Source organism: Cupressus sempervirens, chromosome 6, assembly GCF_028749045.1.
Source record: "Cupressus sempervirens isolate cs-2001-9-10 chromosome 6, ASM2874904v1, whole genome shotgun sequence".
Taxonomy (NCBI): Eukaryota; Viridiplantae; Streptophyta; class Pinopsida; order Cupressales; family Cupressaceae; genus Cupressus; species Cupressus sempervirens.
The window spans coordinates 700,147,707-700,168,059 of NC_143123.1; the positions used below are offsets into that span (position 1 = coordinate 700,147,707).

The 20,353-nt window shown below is 37.4% G+C and overlaps 1 protein-coding gene across 1 annotated transcript in view; it reads right to left on the bottom strand.

Moving 5' to 3' along the window:
• Positions 1-510: 510 nt before the first annotated feature.
• Positions 511-20,353, bottom strand: part of LOC149554198 (peroxisomal 2,4-dienoyl-CoA reductase [(3E)-enoyl-CoA-producing]-like) — a 96,652-nt gene continuing 76,809 nt past the window's right edge. Inside the window, exons 3-5 of the mRNA XM_089789437.1 lie at positions 14,709-14,878; positions 14,336-14,558; positions 511-868 (exon numbers count right to left, since the gene is read on the bottom strand). Coding sequence (XP_089645563.1) covers positions 717-868; positions 14,336-14,558; positions 14,709-14,878 — 545 coding nt within the window. The 3' untranslated portion in view covers positions 511-716. The remainder of the gene's footprint in view (positions 869-14,335; positions 14,559-14,708; positions 14,879-20,353) is intronic.

Consider the following 20,353-nt stretch of genomic DNA (forward strand, 5'->3'; position numbering starts at 1 on the left):
GTGTTCACAATCCATAATGTTGACAGAAATGCTCATGGATTTATTGAATCCGCCAGATTTTGGAGAATTTCATTTTGAACTGTAGATAGCAGTTCATCATCAGGAAGATTAATTAGAAACCAGATTTGGGCGCCCATAATTATTGTCAAACCAAAATGGTTGATTTGAAGTCTTAATTTCTACAAAACATGGTGTACAAAATCATTCTGAAAGCTTCTCCTGGTACTAAGCATTACCAACCAAAAATGTAATAAATATGATATACTAAAAAATAGCTACAGCCTGATAACATCCAGGTCCAACACTATAATGACAGATCATTGTTATCTATCCTTGTTTGCCAGAAATAAATAGTGTGGAAATCATTATAGCATGCTATTAGAACAGAAAGGGAACCTTGTCATGAAATGAATAAAGAAAACTATGGTACTTAACCAAAAATTAAGTAATTGACCTTATCACTATCTCTGGAACCTAAGCAGATTTCATTTGTAAAGCTTTTAACCATGATGCGAAAGAAGATTTCAACTTGACCTTTTTATGAGTTAATGAATTATATAGATCAACATAGTTGTTCCCTTTTAGTTTCCTAGCAAATGTTATAAGATCAGTTGAAGTTAAAAAATCACAATAATAATGGTAGCAGATCCCTTTAAAAGAGGGAGATAAAGCTTGGTATTTTTAAACTTTTAGAGAGTAAACAAATCCTTGATGTTTTATAACTTGCTTTTAGCGGTATAGTCTGTGGCTCTAGACTTGGTCTCAACAACTCTGGAGATGGATTTGATAGTTTCTCTTGGCATAAATCGTGGGTGACTAAGCCACAGTCCTCCATCAACAACGAGTACAGTTCCATTCACAAACTTGCCTGAAAAATGACAACATTTTTTAGAATGTCAATAGATTGAGAAATTCAATTTATTCACTTAACATATAACATGAAAATAAACCATTTTATCAATGACTTATGTTTAGACCAGGTACTTGTACCATAGATGAGTTATGCAAATCCACCCTCATTAGAAATGTGAGACGCTAGCCCAAAAAAACAATAGATTTAAGTACAACCACAAACCATAATACAACATCCACCACACCACCAAGATACACAATAAAATGAGTTGTTCAAAATAACCATGGATATGGATATATTCCTGATATAGCAAATGAATTTAGTTATCAAATAGAAGCATTCACGATCTAGAATTTATAAAATTCAATTGGAATTGGCCCATTTTACAGTGGCAGTGGAACTGACCATGTCACATAGGACATGCTTCACAAGGATAGTCAAGAAGAAATGGAGGCGCCAAGGAGTTTAGTTGGCAAAAATGAAGCAACAGAGATAAGGGATTGGGAAAAGAAAACATAACAGAAAATAGGGCTATCCATTGAGCAACAAAGAGCATACTCTACTTGAATTGAGACTCCTTGACAATTAGGAAACTTCCAAATTAAAAGAATGCAAGCTTCAACAAAAGAAACCTGCTTTGAAATGGCAGCTACGAGTGTTAAGAATAGACCAAATCATAAATTAGCAGGGTTCTCCAGTTGCTGAATTCAAGGTAAAGAAACATTAGACACCTACATCAGTTTTCATATGATAACTATTTTTATATGGAGCCTCATCAGGCTCAGAGGCTATTTTCCCCACTTTTATCGATGCGGTTTCCCCCCAGTTTTCTCTATGAAAGTTTCGGGGAAGTGCCCCTTGCGGAGTCTAGGGGCGAAGCCCCTGGAGATGTAGGGTGGGGTCGGGAGTTATTCTTTCTATTGGCCAACATGTTCTAGTCCTAATTTTTGTAACCGACATAAGTCTTGTTAAATGGCTTAGGGTTAGAAATTTTCATATGATAATTTAGTAGCTTCTTACATCAGTATTGAGTTGCAAGGGATTGCAAATTGTAATCAGGTTGATTCACTGGATAATAAGATTGAACTCTTTATTAGGTGGATGTAGCCTAGGATTGGGTGAATCATGTTAAATCTTTGGGTATTCTTCATTTTGTTTGTGTTCTTATTCCTCTGGTTTATTTGTTATATTTGCATGGAACTGTAATATTTATGTCTTTAAATTCCTAACAATAACATTAAACAGGGATATAGAATGTGTTCGAGTTGGAATCTCGGGAAATGCAGAAGCAAAAGTTGCTATAATCTTAAAACATGTTGTGAAATCAAACTACCACTTCAAGAATAAATATTGGGAATTCTTTCACACTGAATTGGAGGATAAGTTTGATTTGGAAAACAGCTCTAGAGGGCGCCTGGATTTATTTTAACATTTACTGGTGCATCATTATCAGAAATTCATGTTATGTCATGTCAATCCCTGATCCTCGAGACCCTTCCGTAAATCAGCATTATCCATTTTAGCTTACAAGTTCAGACTTCAAGGAATCATAACTACTTTTTCACAATAATTTTGACACTTGCATACTTAGCATGCAGAACAGCCAATAGAAAGATGTAGCAAGTGCATGGTAACAAGTCTTCATAAATATGCTCCAAAAGATCACCATATTTCTTAAAATTAGACACCTTATATCATTTCAAGAAGTAAAAGCGGGTACAGAGGGTCGTACATTTGAAAGGCCCTCTACAGACAACAGTGACAAGAGCCTCTCTTCTTTCAAACCAACAAGCTAAGAGTCTACATCTTTCTTCGAAGTGCTAATATAGAGAACATGTTTTCAACTACACCTACCTAAAACAGTCAAAATGTCCCAACTACAAAGAAGGCGTGACTCCTGAGTATACTTACAAATTGTCAAAACAAAAGAAATACATGATATTACATTATTTTCCAAATGTCTGCTCCAATTTCTCTAATCATCCAATAATCAAACTGGATGAACTCCTTTCCAATGCAAAGCTTTTATGAAGAGCCTTCAATATTATGGTTGACTCATAGCCAAAATGTTCTAGATGTTTCACTGTTGGAATTTCGAAGTTACATAAAACTATTTCTACATGTTGGCATGTTATTAAATATTGTTTTTAAATTTGGGTTTCTTTAAAGTTGCCTTTCCTTCTAAGTTCTAGCTTTCTATTTGAGGGAAGAAATGGTTTTTTAATGTTCTATGGAATCTATGCCCTTCTTCATAAGTTCAGAGGCAGTACATAGCAGCTAGCTTATGTCTTACATAAAAGTTAGTGTTGCAACTGTTTAGAGACTTGTTGTTACTTAATCTTAAAGCCCCCCAAACATCATTTAAGGATAGTTTTACAGTGCTTTAGGCAGATGGCTTATCCATTCCAGTCAATCAATGGCGATGGTTCTGATACTGCAATTTTATAAGAGTAACAACCACAATTAATAGAGTGGACAATAAGATGAGTTTATCCCCAATCTAAGTTATCAAGTTACAAGCATGTACAGTTGTATATAAGATGAGCTTAGCCTCAATCTAAGTTATCAACTTACAGGCCTGTTCAGTTATATCAAACATCATCCGCAATTAGATACAAGACTGTCCACTACATTAAAAGTCAATTGGATCATATATATTTTGAAACTTAAGTTATTAGGGACACTTATTTAGTTCTAATTTACTAAAACTCAATTGTGCATTAATGGCATACTTACCCAGAAACATGGGGGTACAGTTGCTGATATGGAGATGGGTTTGTCAATCAAATTTGAGTACATGAATAAACGAATATGGTAAGGGCTATATTAATTATTTAATATGAACATATGATGCAGCCACAGTAAGAGGGTCCTCAATGAGAACTGTCCAAGCCGTGCAGCAAGAGTCACACAACGGAAACAACAATAAGGAATGGAGAGAATTGCAAAATCAGATGTTTGCATTATCATAGATTCATGAAATCAATACAATTCATCAGCAACATGCAGGCTTATAGAATAGGATACATGCCTAATTACAGATTGAAATCCAAACTATCCACAATGTGGATCTAGAAGAATTATCTTCCATAAGAGATCTGCCAACTAAAGGAAGAAATGCATCAATATATAGGACATTTGCATGCATCCAATCGACCAAGAAAGATAACAATCTCCAAGGTGAGAAAACGTAATAACAAATATAGGTCAAGACCCAAATCATGAAGAACTCGTCCAGAAAGATCTAAAATGAAGTGCGAACTCATAGTGAGGTATTATTTGGCATCTCAATTTCATATGCATCACCTGAATCAAATGTTCCTAAGATCCTACAAGGTCCAAACTTCCTCAACTTCAACTTATTGTATGTTCCAACTGGAATCTTCCTTTTCTCAAACATACCATTACCTCATCTCTAGCTTGAAATTCCTTGTCTCTTCTTCTCATATGCCTTCCCCATATACTTTTGGTTCACGTCTTCCAAATGTTGTTTCACCTGATCATGTAATGACTTCATGTGTTCTGAAAAGTCCTCTGCTTCTGCACTTCTATTATCCTCAAGGCTGATGCTCCTGAATTCTAATACTCCTTTAATTTTCATGCTTGTAACCTAAGTCACAAAGTTCGAATCCGAGTTCGGTATCCATAAAATTAGGATGAAGTTTAAAAAGGGTAAAAATTAGGAGAAAAATTCGAATGTCGTCAGTAGAAACTGTGTCAGCCGACGGAGTGATTGTCGTCGGTGTTTCTGTAGCCAACGGGGTGATTGTCGTCGGTGTTTCTATATTCTGTAGCCAACGGGTAAATAGTTTGTAGCAGACATAATGTTTGTGGCCGACGGACTCCTTCGGGAAGGTTCGGCAGATAGTATTTATATCCCGTCTGGGATCATTGTAAATCATCTTCTACTATTTCATCTTATTAAGCATAATGTAATGTTCTGACATATGCGAATAATCTAAAGAATTCTGTTGTTCATGTTCCATTGTCTGTATGCGTTCATTTATTTTACTGTACAGGTAAAATGAATGCATACAGACAATGGAACACGAACAGCAGAATTCCTTAGATTATTCGCATATGCCAAAACATTACATTATGCTTGATAAGATAAGATGAATGATAGAAGATGATTTACAATGATCCCAGACGGGATATAAATACTATCCGCCGAACCTTCCCGAAGGAGTCCGTCGGCCACAAACATTATGTCTACTACAAACTATTTACCCGTCGGCTACAGAATACAGAAACACCGACGAAAATCACCCCGTCAGCTACAGAAACATCGACGACAATCACTCCGTCGGCTGACATAGTTTCTACCGACGACATCATCCCCCCAAAAAGAAAAAGTCGTCTTCGGATGACAATTACAAAATATTCGAGATGAATTAACAACCAAAATACATTAACAAAGTGACTACAACAAAAAATCTGCTTCCGTCACATCACTTCCACATTCATCCCGTTACATCTGTAGCCTCTGCTAACACAATACTGTCTCCTCAAGCTGACCTTGATAGCCACCCGTGCTGCTTTCTCTGCTTCCAACATTGGGTCCACTGAGCTAAGTGTTGCTATACTACCTCCAACTGGATGATCAGCTCCTCCCGAGCTCTCTACGCATCCACCAAGACAGCCTCTCAGCCAACACCTACTCCCAGTGCCTCTGGTACATAGACACTCCATGCCTGCAACAACTTCAAGTCTTCTCAACTAGTCACACTTCACGACTAATATCCACAACGACTGGGGGTTTAGGGGGCAACGCCCCAGGTAGGGTCGAGGGGCAGCCCCGCGGGGTCTTGGGGCAACGCCCCAGATGCGCTCCTTGTCGCAGTACAGGGCGGGGTCAAGGGGCAGTGCCCCTCGCCGCCAAGACGAAATTAGCACTCTGAAACCCACACAAAACTGCATGGAACACACTGTTTCTATCATTTTTTGCCGATTCTTCACTCTTCCTGGCAACTACCGCCCCAATCCGTCGTGGTTTTTTTTTTTTTTTTTTTGCTCCTCCACTTCTCAGCTACTAGGCTTTACACACGCACCTCTTTACTCTTCCTGTATTCCCATCCTCCTACGCCTCCAACTAAAAATTTTCAGTCCTCCACGCACCTTTCTCACTCCCGACACTTCGAATCTCCACTCCCAGGCCCGCAGAGCAACTCCCACGGACAGCTTGCCCGAGGCACAGTCCGCCAACATTTTTTTTTCACTTTTTTTTTTAATTTTTTTATTTATTTTTTTCACTTTTCTTTTTTATATATATATTTTTTCAATTTTTTTTTTAAATTTTTTTTTAATTCAAAAAAAAAAGAACACCTCAATTTTGCCTCCAACCGTCGCCATTCTGCAACGACGACGACGGAGCCCTCAGATCATTCGGCAACAACTTCTTCAGCGACGGCAACAGCGTCGGATCACTCTGCAACGACTTCTTCGACGGCGACAGCGACGGTGATGAAATCTTCCGGGTGCGGTATGTTTTCAATTTGGACCTGTTCACCGCCTAAGGGATCTCTTCCCTGTCCAAGGTTGACAATTTAATTGCTCCATTGTCGCCAACTTCTCGGATCTGGTATGGTCCAACCCATCTTGCCTTAAACCTTTCCTGTTTGCTTTCATTCCGACCATCATACTTGAGTACCAACTGCCTCGGCTGAAACCTGTTGAGTTTGTCATGCCACGCCTTATGCCTGTTCTGTGTCACCTCTGTCACCCACTGTGCTTGCGGTCGTCGCGCATCTAGCTTATTTCCTTGCTGTCGGTACCCTTCAAGTAATTTTATGGTGCAATGCATTCTTTTCTTCCTGTGCGGTTCGTTCACCGTATACTGAATGGTGGGATCTTTCTTTTTTCTAGGTTTGGACTGTATGTTCTTCCCCTCACCTTCAGGTGTAACCGCCTTTCCTTCTTCCGCTGCTCTGTATTCCTTCAAACACTCATTTTCCTCTTTTTTCTCACCTTCGTTGACCCTTAGCATATTACAACTCAGAAACAATTCGTAGTCTTCTATCTGCCAGTGGTAAAGGCCATTCACCGAGTCTAGGTCGTCATCATTTGATCCTCCTAGTGTCAATACTCCTCCGTCGTTCGGTTCCATTCTCCTCTTTTTTTCGTCGTCATTTCTTTCGTCGTCACTATCGCCTTCACCTTTTGAGTCTGACGATGCTGCCTCCTCACCTACCATTTGTGTGTGCAGGTCAATTATGAATCTTTTGCCTTCGCGCTCCATTGTAGGGTATTTCGTTTCCAATCATGTTTTACTTTTGCTTGCACCAACCAAGTCCGTCTGAGAATAGCATCATATCCTTTTCTTTTCAATGGAATGACCACAAAATCCAATAAAAATGGTTGCGTACCAATAGTTACCAGTTGTGCCCTCAAGGTTCCCAACAGTTTGATCCCGTGGTGGTCCGCCGTGAGCAACTGGAATGTAGGTGGCCACAGCGTCGGCTTTCCTAACTTCTTCCAAGTGTCCTCCGGCAACACATTCACGCCGGACCCTCCGTCGACAATTTTGTCTATCAGAACATTTCTCAACATCCCCATCTTGATGATAGCCGAATGCCGTCCGAATGTGAGTGCCAGCAACATTGAGTCTGTTGCCGTCGTTGGACTACTGTCCCTTCTTGTGTCCTCTGTTGCTTTCGGAAATGGTGTACGATTCAGAATGGTCGTCCGTAACTGGGGCATTGTGAGAAGATCACTTTATCAGTATCTCCGTTTGTAAGATCTGTCGTACAATGTTTTGTTCTGCGAAGTTCCTTGCCAAGGTGTCGATGATGTCCTTCAACTTAGATGTCCCTGCCGATGATGCCTTTCCAATTTCTGCCTGCGCTTCCCCCAATTTTCTTTTTTCCTCCGCCGGCAGTTTTGCTTGCCTCCACGTAATTGCCAGAACCTCCTCTTCATCCGTGCCGACAGTGATCACGTTTACTCCAGACTTTGGGCACTTGGCATCTTCATGGTCACGGGGTCCGCACCATCTGCATAATAATTTCGGTGTGTTTGCCATTGTACAATCCCGCACAAAATGACCCCACAAATCACATGCTCAGCATTGAACAATCGGTCATCCGTTTGCATCATACTGGGTTCGACTTCGGCTCCCATTATTATTGTTATTGTTCGCATTGTTGTTGTTGTTTTGCCCTCTGTTATTTTTCCTGTACCCTCAGGATGTGGCACTTGCGCTATTCGTATTTCCGGTACTGCCCGACAGGGAAGCCTCCTGTGTAAAAAGCACCTACGGAGATCCTCTTGTCTTCATGTTAAAGGGGCAATCTTTTGTCGAATGGCCCATGATCTGACAAATGTCACAAAATTGGTTTGTTGGACACGATCCTTTAGTATGACCGTCAGTCTTACACTCCGTGCACCACAAATCACTACTTTTTGGCTCCTTCTGCATGTTTTTAAACTCCATCATGCGGATCATGTCCTTCTGGAGGGCACGAACCTTCTTACTATTGCCTTCCTCGTCGCTGCTATCACCTCCGGCAGGCTCGTCGTCATCCGAATCAGATGAGCTAGTCTTCGTCTTCTTCTTTGTCTTCAGCTCACTTTCGAGGTCCAATGCTCTGTTATAAGCTTCCGTATATGATGACGGTGGCACAATTTTCATTTTCCTCTGCAACTTCGAGTGTAGGCCTTCCACGAACCATCTTTTCTAAAGTTTGTCCGCCAGCTTAATTTCCATTTTGTTTATCAAGTCTTTTACTTTCCTGGCGTAAACGCGGATGGTTTCGTTCTTCCCCTACTTAGTATTGAAGATCTCTGGTACAATTTCATTATCATCCCGCAACAGTTTAAATTCTGCCAGAAACTCCTTTTTAATGTTATCCCAACTGTTTAGCTTTTGTGGATCTGTATCAGTAAACCAATCAATTGCTATGCCCCATAGGGTGGCCAAAAATCGCCTCATCCAATCGTCTTCATCAATTATCCCATTTGCCTTCCAGATTGTTTCACATGTTTTGCAATGTCGAATGGGATCGGCTGTACCATCGCCATTAAACTTCGACAATTTTTCTTTTGGTCCCGCCATCACAATTGGTTTTTGTAAACAGGCGTTGCTCGGTCCTGCAACACTGCCGCTCTTTACTCCCACATCGGCTGTCTGCACTCCTACACCGACAGCCTGTACTCCCACACCGGCGGACTGGTCTCCCACACCAGCGGTTTGCATTCCCACATCGGCAGACTGCACTCCCACACTAGCGGTCTGCACTCCCACACCATCAAACTCAACAGCTGCGAACCTTGGTGAAGAAGGGTGTTCTGAAGTTGTCCCCTGCGGAAGTATATCCTAGACGAAGAGTTCACTCCACGCTCTTGCTCCGTCAGCACTTCGAGCTGTGCGAGTCGATGCTCTTCCGTCTAGATTCTCTTCCCTCGGCGAACACAAATTCAAAAACTCCTCCTGTGCTTCTTCCACCAATTCCACCCGCTGTCGCGTTTCCTCCAACAAGTCTTCCGTGCTTCGGTTTCCGTCGGCAATCTTCTGGAATCTCCTTTGGCGGTCTGCCTGCTATGCCAGAATTAAATGTTCTTGTGCAGTATGGATTCCATCTTTTCCCTTGGCCTTATTTCGATCCTTGTTAAGCTGATTTGGCATTAATCTTCATTCCTCCCACCTTCCAGATTCATAAGGCAAAGGCGCCAAATGTTTACCGTATAGGTAAAATGAATGCATACAAACAATGGAACACGAACAGCAGAATTCCTTAGATTATTCGCATATGCCAAAACCTTACATTATGCTTGATAAGATAAGATGAATGATAGAAGATGATTTACAATGATCCCAGACAGGATATAAATACTATCCGCCAAACCTTCCCGAAGGAGTCCGTCGGCCACAAACATTATGTCTGCTACAAACTATTTACCCGTCAGCTACAGAATACAAAAACACCGACGACAATCACCTCGTCGGCTGACACAGTTTCTACCGACAACAGAATCAATTTCGTCTATATAATTTTATTTATTTTTAAATATAAATAATACATCCAAAAATGCCATTTGTAAATAAAAAATTATAAACATTTATCTTTAAAAATTAAGTAATTTTTAAACAATAATTTTATAAACATCTATTATAAAATGTATATTATATATGTTTATAAAATTTAATTTAATAAAATTATAATATAACATAATTTTATTATATTTAATTTAATTTAATATTGTTAAGGCATTGTAGCTTCGGTCAAATATTCGGGTAATGAATTATATGACTATAATTCTATCACCTCATTGGAGGATCGAAACTCTAATTGCACTTATAGATTCCAAGTATATCTGTCCTCTCCTAAACATGATCGTATGAGCCTCTTTGTGATCGAGAAAATGATCTATAAGGCTATAGCAGATTAACGATTTGCCTAGAGCTATATTAGGCAATGTATTAGCTAAAGAAACTAATGATTACATTAACTAAGTTGTTAAATGTAAAGTCATTTCATGAACGAACATGAGATATGTCCACTCATGACATGCCTTTTGTAATCATGCCTCTTTGAGGTAATATTAATATCAAATCGATCAGACCAAGACAGGATATAGAAATCAATTAATATTCTTTCCTTAGAAGTTCGGCAATTCTAGTTGCATATTTAAAGTGTATTCAAATACAACAATGACACTCTATCTAAACTTAACAAATATGACTTTTTTATTCTAACTGTCTATACTAATTAAATATAACATTTTAAAATTTATATTATTCAAAAATTAATATATCAAATTTGATTTAATTTGATTTATTGATTAATTTTTTATTAAAAATATTAATGAACTAAGTTTTGAACTATATTGATTTTCTTCTTACAACTCTACAAAAGAAAAGTCAAGTCAAGGTAGGACACTGGAGTCTGAGAATAAAACGTAGAGTGATTTGTCTCCACTTTCCTCAACTCAGAGATTTGTCTGCAATTTGTTTAGAAACTCTCTCAATCCGACACACAACACTCAAACTAGCGAAATAAGCACATAGTTATTGTACGTTTAATGGGTCGGAAACAACTTTTTATAAATTAAAAATAGCAGATTTAAATGTTTAGTTAATGGAAAAAAAAGTTGGTTTTTCCGAACGAACATATGGCGAACATGATCAAACTTTTAAATAAAAATAAAAATCGGTAAAATCCGAACATCTTGGTTGGTATTCGCATAATGTTGTGACTTGTAACAATCTCAAACGGTGTCTTCCCCATACTCTTGTTTACTGAATTGTTGTTTGCAAACTTTACTTGAGCAACAACTAAATCCCAACTTTCAACTTTCTCTCCAACCAAACATCTTAGTAAATTTTCCAAACTTTTGTTCACTACCGTTGTTTGTCCATCTGTTTGTGGATGAAATGTAAGACTAAAATTCAGTTTTGTCTTCATTTTCTTCCAAAGCGTCCTCCAGAAATAACCAACTTAGTATCCTTGTTTGAAACAATAATTTTTGGGTAACGCATGCAATCTCACAACCTCCTTGAAAAATAGGTTTTCTATATGCACTAAATTTGTTGTTTTCTTACAAGGTATGAAATGTGTCATCTTAGAAAATTTATCTGCTACTACAAACATGGAATCATTCCCTCTCTGTGTCTTAGGCAAACCAAGTATGAAATCCTTGCTTAATGAACTGTGTTATCTTAGAAAATCTATCTGCTACCACAAACATAGAATCATTCCCTTTCTGTGTCTTAGGCAAACCAAGTATGAAATCCTTGCTTATGTCTTCCCAAGGTCTATTTGGTAATGTCAAAGGTTTGTAGTATATACAATCCTAAGTTCTGACTACTCCCTTTTGCAACTTGACAAATCCTACAACTTTGAACAAATATCCTCAGTCTCCTTACCCTCCACACTTAAAACTAGTTCCTCTAAACACCATTTTATCATCTCTCCTATAATTATTTTGTCCACCATTCCTATAAAAGTTTCTATCCTCCCTTTGGTGTGAACTATCTTCTTTTCCATCTACCTTGCCCTTGTTTTGCTCCACATAAGATCTTCCACCTTCAATAAATGTTCTTCCCCTCTGAAATCTTCCTCCACTTCCTCTTTGTCTTTGCTCATGTCTTTTATTCAACTTTTCTTCAGCCTTCAAGACATATTTGTAACTCTCTTCCACACTTTGAAACTCAATTAACCTTATCTCATCTTGTATAGATATTGAAGCTATTGAGATACCCTGCACATCGTTCAACATAATCCTCAATATGACCAGATTTGATTTCTAACTTCTAGAATTGCTCAGTATACTTCTTCACATTAGATTTGTTTTGCTTTAGGTTTTGCAACTTCCTTGACAAATTCACTTGGTAATCCACAGGTAAAAACTTATTTACCATCCTATCCCAAGATTTGGTTTTCTATTTGCCACTCCTTTGTCTATCAATTTGCAAATTTTCCCACCACAGTGATGCATGTCCCTTCAACTTTGTGGAAGCGCACTTCACCTTCTTGTCCTCCCTAATACCTTCAAAATCAAAATTCTTTCCACCTCTACAATCCAATCAAGCAATTCATTTAAATCCAACATACCATCATAGTCTGGTGAACTAAAATGTGGTCTGATATTTATCCTAGTTAGAGCTCATGCATGTCTTCCATCTCCCTAACCAAGCTTCGGTTGCTCTTCTGCCATGATTTCTTTTATTTCTTCATCACTGTGGTCATCTCAATAGCTTCCAATCGTGTTGCAATATGTCTCAACATATCCAACACATGTGCATCTCTCCTCACTCCCCTCTAGGATTTTCTCTTTGATCCATCTTGCCCAAACTCTTTGCAATTGTGGCTCAAATCTTCAATCTACCACCTCATAGCAAATATCAACAAGACTTTGCAACCTCAGAAATTAAGATTTTCTCAAATAGGAATAAAAACCTTCTCTGGTACCACTTAATGCAACCACAACAGGAGGTTCCTCGATAAGAATTGTCCATGTCATGTGACAAGAGACACAGCAGAAACAACAAAAAGGAACAAAGAGAATGCAAGATCATATGTTTGCATTATCATAGATTCATGAAATCAAATACAATTGGTTGGCAACATGCAAGCTTACATAATAGGCATACAAAACTAATTACATATTGAAATCCAAACTTTCCTCAATGTGAATCTAGACTAATTATCCTTCATAAGCGCTCTGCCAACTAAAGGAATAAATTCATCAATATATAAGACGTCGCATGCATCCAGTCAGCTAAGAGAGATCACAATCTCCAAGGTGAAAAAACATGATACCAAATATAGGTTGCAACCCAAATCATGAAGAACTCCAAAAACATTTGAAATGAAGCGTGCACCCATAGTAAGGTTGGCTAAGAGTTTAGGAACATCGAATGATCAGCCAAATAGATTCGCAAACCAAGGAAATGGTTCGCAAGATCAGAAAGCTAAAACGAAAAACATGAAGAACAAATAGGCCTGAGCCAAAATCAAAGAGATATCCACCAAGAAGAAATGGATTGAGATGCGAAACCAAATGAAGATAAACCACGATGCCAAGAACATGCCAAAAGGTCCACAAAATATAATGAGCCAACTCAGAGGAGTGCCACAACAAACACAAAAATTGACTAATAATGAACAAACTAAAAACAAATATATTTTTTGGTTGATGCAAGATTGCCAAGAACCGAAGGATGCTCATGCATCGACAATCACCATAAATTTTGTATAGGTATCGAAGCACTTATGCTTATAATGGAATTTCTAGTAGCTATGATTAATGCATTTCCTATAAACTGAAAATGTAGAAAAAGTGAGAATAGAAAAGTATTTATTGCAAAAAGACAAATTTTGTAGATTTAAATACAACATGCTTTTGAAGAAAAAGACAACTTGATGCAATTGACCTCTTGTAGTAATAATATGCGCGACATCAGTCCACAACATTTCATTGTGGAGAAAGACAAAATCCATTGCTTTCAATGATAAAATCTTCTATAGTTCTATCCTACTTCCGATTTCCAAAAGTTTCGTACAACTTGAGCTTTGGAAAATATTTGCTTTAGGTGACAATAACGTATAAGTTTTTGCCTAAGAGTAGATATAAACATACAAAAACATTTGTTCCATATTATTATTTTTTCCTACATACAAAGAATCTAATATTTTTCATAATGAGCAAATGCTAAAATCCCAAGAGGTGCAATTTTAAAAACTCCTATCACTTCAAAATATATGGCTCTCATTTTCTTACTAGTTTCATGGAACTCTCAAGGGTGCTATAACATTGCTGACTCAGTTAATTTGAATAATACGAAGGTAGAGAAACTCCAAAATAACTGAACAATTTGGTAATTCTAGGAAAATATAGAAAATTTTACATGCATATTGTTACCAAATTTTTGCATTACATGTTCAGCATCTACTTAACAAGAGAGAAAAAAAGATGATGTAATTGAAAAATGTTACAATCTCTAGCCCTCAAAAATTATTAAGTAGGTTCGAGAATACTAACCAGTATCAGATGCCAAATAGATGATTGCCATAGCAATATCCCATTTTTCGCCTTCTTTATAAAGAGGTTGTTTTGTCCGAAGATCACCTAGGATTTCCTTGGGTGAAAGTTTGTCCATTCCAGGAGTACCTTCAATTGGACCAGGTGCAATACCATTTACACGTATTCCATAATCTGTCCCCCACTCTAAAGCCAAAGACCTTGTAAGACTATCAACAGCTGCCTGTAAACAAAACAAATGTCTGCTAGATAACTTCTTGTTTATATTATTATGCAAGTAAAATGACTCTTGTGTTTATGCCGAAACATTTAAATTTATTAAATAGTTAATTCAAATCTTAATTCAAGAACAGTATAATGATTAAGGACAAACCTTTGCAGCAGAGACATGAATTTGATACCAGGCAGCTGAGTAATGTAATGTAGCACTTATGTTTAAAATAACACCAGCCTCTGAAGGAGGCTTTCCAACCCCACCTTTCCTCAAATACTTCAATGCTGCCTGACTCATTGTAAATGTGCCAACAGCATCAATATCCAGTACTGCAACCACATGTACGTTAGCTAACTTCAAGCCACAGTAAGGGGGAAAAGTTAAAACATTAAGAAGAGAAAACATATGCTAGCACAGGTCCAAACCTCCTAAGATTATCTTGTGGATGTGAGAATGTAATTAATGCAGCTGTGGAGGGTTGTGAGGAAAGAAAAATGGACTTTTGTGCAAACAAAGAACTGAATATTTAATGATTAACCACAAGAAAAGAGATTAGGTATATGACTCAACTAACTTGGGGACGTTATCAATAATTGTTCATTTATTGTAATTAAAAAAGAGGTCCTGATTGATCACTCAGATTAGAATTGAAGATAAAAATAATGTTGAACTGTCATACTTCCCCTACTTTAATAATAGATGGTGCACTAATTAGCACCACAAATAATAGCTTGAATTAGTAGAAAATGCTAATATTTAAAAAGAGAATAACTGCCAATTCAATTAAATCAAAAGTTAAAGACTTGGAATAATAACTCTTCAATTCTTTAACAGATGTAGTAAATATTCTTCACTTAATGATTATCTTTGTGAATAGATATATCATCATTCACAGACAGAAGATAAAAAAAATGGTACCGAATTAGATGACCTTGCCTTCTCAAATAATTTAACAAACAAAAGGCCCTTTAGGGTAACATCCTTTGAAAAAGCAACAACCTATTAGAATATTTTTAAATTTTAAATCTAAGTTGCACAGGTACCTCCTCCCCCCCCCCACTCGGCACCCAAAAAAGTTCAAACCAGTTCGAAGTTCGGGTCCGGTTCAAACTTGGTTCAACCAAGGTGCTGTTTTGGCATTGCTGGTTCGATTGGGTTCAAACTGGGATTGAACCCAAGTGAATGAACTCCAAAATTTTGAACCTAGTTCGAACCTACAGCAAATTGGGCCCCACGGACGACTAGAAAAGTGTTTTTTGGGCAAAAATTAATTGTTTTTTGGTGTCCACAACCCTAAAAGTTGTTACGAATTGCTTTTTGTGGCCTCTCATTGTCATTTTATGTTTCCAAACAAGTTATTTTGTCTTAAGGAAGAGCAATTAAGTTTTTGAGCAAGCATCCGGTTGTGCAAGGAGTTTGAAGATTGATTTGTTGATGTTCTTCAAGTGTTTGTGCATCATTCATACACATTTGCATGCTTACAATGGCTGGAAAAAGTAAGATCTTATTCCATTTGCTATTGTTTTTGTTCTAGTTTCTTCATTTTTCCATTTCTCTTTCAATCTTCATATGTTCTTTTTCTATTTTTCCACAATTTGTCATTTTCTTGCATATAAATTATGAACATGTATATAATTTATTGCCATAGGGAAAGGAATGGCATCTACCTCTTCATCAATAGGCAATACCGAACAAAGAATGGAACCCAACTCTAATTCTCCTCTATGGAAGTATGTAGACATTCTAAAACCCCTTCCAGGAGGTGGTGCATTCCGTTGGAGATGTCGAGGTTGTGGTGTAGAAAGAAATAATTCTTATTATCGTGTGGTAGGTTATTTATGTGGTTACACTTGAAGAAGAGTCAAGAAATGCCCTGGCAAAAAAGGTGCCCCTGTACCAAATGAAACTGTGTTAAAATTTATTGAAGAGCATGAGGCAACAGAAGAGAGAGAAGGACGCAGGGCAACAGAACTCAATAGCAATAAAAGTAAAAGTAAAAGAGCAAGGGAATGCAATCCCCCCAGATGTTATAGTACAAGACCACCCCTTCTTTCGTACCGCAATGGACACTGACACTGAATCTATCCCCCTTGTACACAAAACAAAGGGACCACTAGAAATTGCTTTTCAAAATAAAAGCTAGAAAATCGCTGCCATTAAGGTGGGAAGATGCCTAGATGCAAATGGGTTGTTCTTTAATGTTGTCTGCTCTCCATTTTGGAAGGACATATTGAGGGTTGCCAATGAAGCTCCAAGAGGATATTGTGGCCTCGGGTATGAGAAAGTGCACACCACCTTGTTGGATGAAGAGGTCCAACGGATTGACAATCAATTGAAGCACATAAGGGACGTATGGGTTGAGACAGGGGTGACAATTGTTTCAAATGGGTGGAAGGAATCTAGGAACCATCCCTTGATCAATGTCCTTGCGGTGTCCCCTAAAGGGGCAATGTTTCTGAAAGCGATGGATTGTGAGGGCAAAGTAAAAGATGGGCCATTAATTGTTAATATCCTAATTGAGGCCATTGAACAAGTAGGTGCAAGAAACATTGTCCAAGTCATAACAGACAATGCAAAGAATTGTAGAGCAGCTGGTTTGTTGGTTGAATCGTGATATCAACATATCTTTTGGACACCTTGTGCAGTCCATTCACTCAATCTTACGCTACAAAAGTTTGGGAACCAAATTGAGTAGATCAAAACAGTGTATGAAGAGGTTGAGGACATCCAAAATGTTTGTCACAAACCATCACATGACTCAATCTCTTCTCAAAAACCACTCAAAATTGGAGCTATTGAAGGTAAATGAACTTAAACTCAAGTTAGTAATTAATTTTTAATATTTGACAATTTCTGATTTATCATAATTTACTTGTGCAATGTCTATACTTTTCTAAAATATGTAGCTAATAGTTGTGGATTTTTGCTCTAATTTATGTCACAGGTTGTTGAGACCCGTTTTGTATCACATATAATCGTCTTAAGACGACTTGTGCAAGCGAAAGATGCACTTCAAGGTATGGTAATCAGCCACAACTGGGGTGTATGGAACAAAAGAACACTAAAAGGGCAAACAAAATAAAGGATAGGCTATTGACTGAGTCATGGTGGGAACGTGTGGAATATCTCCTTAAGATCACCAAGCCCATTATGAGCATGCTTAGGTACACTGACATGGATAGGCCTTGCCTTGGACAGATCTACGATGGCATAGACTCAATACTTGAGAAGATCAAGCAAGTTATAAATGAGGAGCAAGATCCACAAAAGACCTTTTTCAAACAAGAGCAAAAAATTAATTTTGACAGATGGAACAAAATGACCACTCCATTACATGTGCTTGCCTATGCCTTGACCCCCAAATACTATAGCTCACAATATTGTAGTCTACCAGGAAGGTCACCACCATATAGAGATATGGAAGTGTCTGATGTGTACCAGGCAACATTTGTTAGAATATTTCCTAATGATGATATGAGAGATGTAATCATGGATGAGTTCATTGAGTTTGTCAATGCTAGAGGTCTAAGTAATGATGCTCTTCGTCATCGGTTCAAGACGGATGCTTGTGGTTGGTGGTACCTCCATGACCAAAAAGTCCAAACATTGCAGCCCCTTGCAATCAAAGTTATATCACAAGTATGTTTTATTTAAAAAAATTAGCTCACTTTATCTTCAAAAGAATCATGACTAGAAAGTGATTTTAGATTTTTATAATATTGAATTGATTTTTTTTTTATTGCTTACCATATGTTGTCTTCATAGGTTGCTAGTTCTTCTGCATCAAAAATAAATTGGAGCACCTATTCTTTCATCTACTCTGTGAAGCGCAATAGGTTGCAATCAAAAAAAGCAGACCCTGGTATTTATGTATAACAACTTGCGCATTCTTTTGACAAGAATCAAGAATAAAAAGAAAGGGAGACAAAGAAGTGGGATGTAGGTGCAGAGATTGCGGACTTCGATGCTTCCACTGCTCGGCTTACAATTGATGATTTTGATGACTTTGATTTCAATATCATTGTTGCTTCTACTACTGATCCCATTGGCCTTAGTGCAAGTAATATTAAAGAAGAAGAACATGAAGAAGAAGAAGATGAATATGAAGAGGAAGATGAAGATGGAAGAACTTAGAATTAAGAATATTAAAAGATTTTCATTCCATTAGTTAAACAATGAACGTGAAACAATGATACTTGAACTTGATATTTTAAATATTTTGAATCTTTGATGTTGAAGTTGATTGAACTATGTTACTATATGATGGTATGATCACTATGATTACAAGTTTAACTATTTATGGTGTTTTAAAGTTTTTGTTGTTTAAATGTGTTTATGCTACTATGCTACATTTTAATTTTAACTCATGCTTCATATATATATATATATATATATATATATATATATATATATATATATATATATATATATATATATATATATATATATATATATATATATATATATATATTACATGTTTTTGTACTAACGAACCCAAACCCCTTTCCGAAATTTTGACGAACTTGCGAACCAGTTCTCAAACTTCGAAGTTGGAACTAAACCCGAACCGGCAACTTAGTTTTAAATTTAATAATAAATATCCACTTAAACATGATCCATGCGAGAGAGCAACATATGTCAGTACTGTTTGCAGTATCCCTAGATGTCCATACCAAATATGTCAAACCTTGAGCTTCTGCAAACCAGAATGAAATATGCTTTGATACATACTGAGTTTGGTTTGTGTAATGTCTTGAAAAGTGAACATGCCATACAGTGATTCATATTGCAAACAGACCTTGAGATAATTGTATTCGACTGAGAACAATGTGGATCTGCATTTCAATCTTTTATAGATTTCCTTTACCTCATTGACATAGTCCATTTCAAGAGTTCCTTTCCCATTTGTTACCGTCAATTCTTGTATTTGTTACAATGCCATCTCCATCAACTAATATGTTTTGCTTATTCAACATCACCACAATATCTACTTTTTAATGAAATTTTTCATTCAGGATATGTTTCAATACATTAGTTATCCATTTTTCTTTGTCAAATGCCAAGAACATTTTTTAATATGCAGGGTTGTTTCCACCATTCAACTCTTTTGGAATTTCAACCAAATGAATGAACCATGAGATCTTCAATTTGTTTCTATTTTCCACCTGATTCTAATAGCATCAAAGCATAAGAAACAAAAGATACTTTGCCATAGAATACATATTTTAGATTAACAATCATTTTTTGAAAGCTACAAATTATCTCCGTAATGATAGATTATCATTGTTGCCCAGGAAGCATCCCCGGCCTAATTTCCCCTATCCCAGTACTGAGGATGTTTCAGAGACTTCGGAACGGCCAGAGGATGTCTCCACACATCCCGGATTTTCAAAAATTTAATGAAGGCATCCTGAAGACTTGGGGACATCACCCAAATAAAAGGGGATGGCTTGATATGTCCCTTGACTGTATTGGGAAAAGTCATCCGTCCCCAATCTTTTGCACACTAAAAAGTCAAAAAAAAAATTATTTGTGCTTTGGGGATTTGGCTTGTGAACCCTATTGGCTCCTGACTTGACAGGGTTTACATATGTAAAGATGTTACCAAGTTACCTGCTAAAAAGCCTAAGAAGTACCTAACTTCTATGCTAAACAATTTAAATAGATTTGGGACAGCTGACAAGGCACTCAGATGTAGATCCTTCTTCACTTCTGGCTCTGCAACACCAAGGTGGGTATACCTAATGACATCGAATTTAATATAATTTCACCCCTATCAGTCAGGCCATTCATAGCAGATTCTC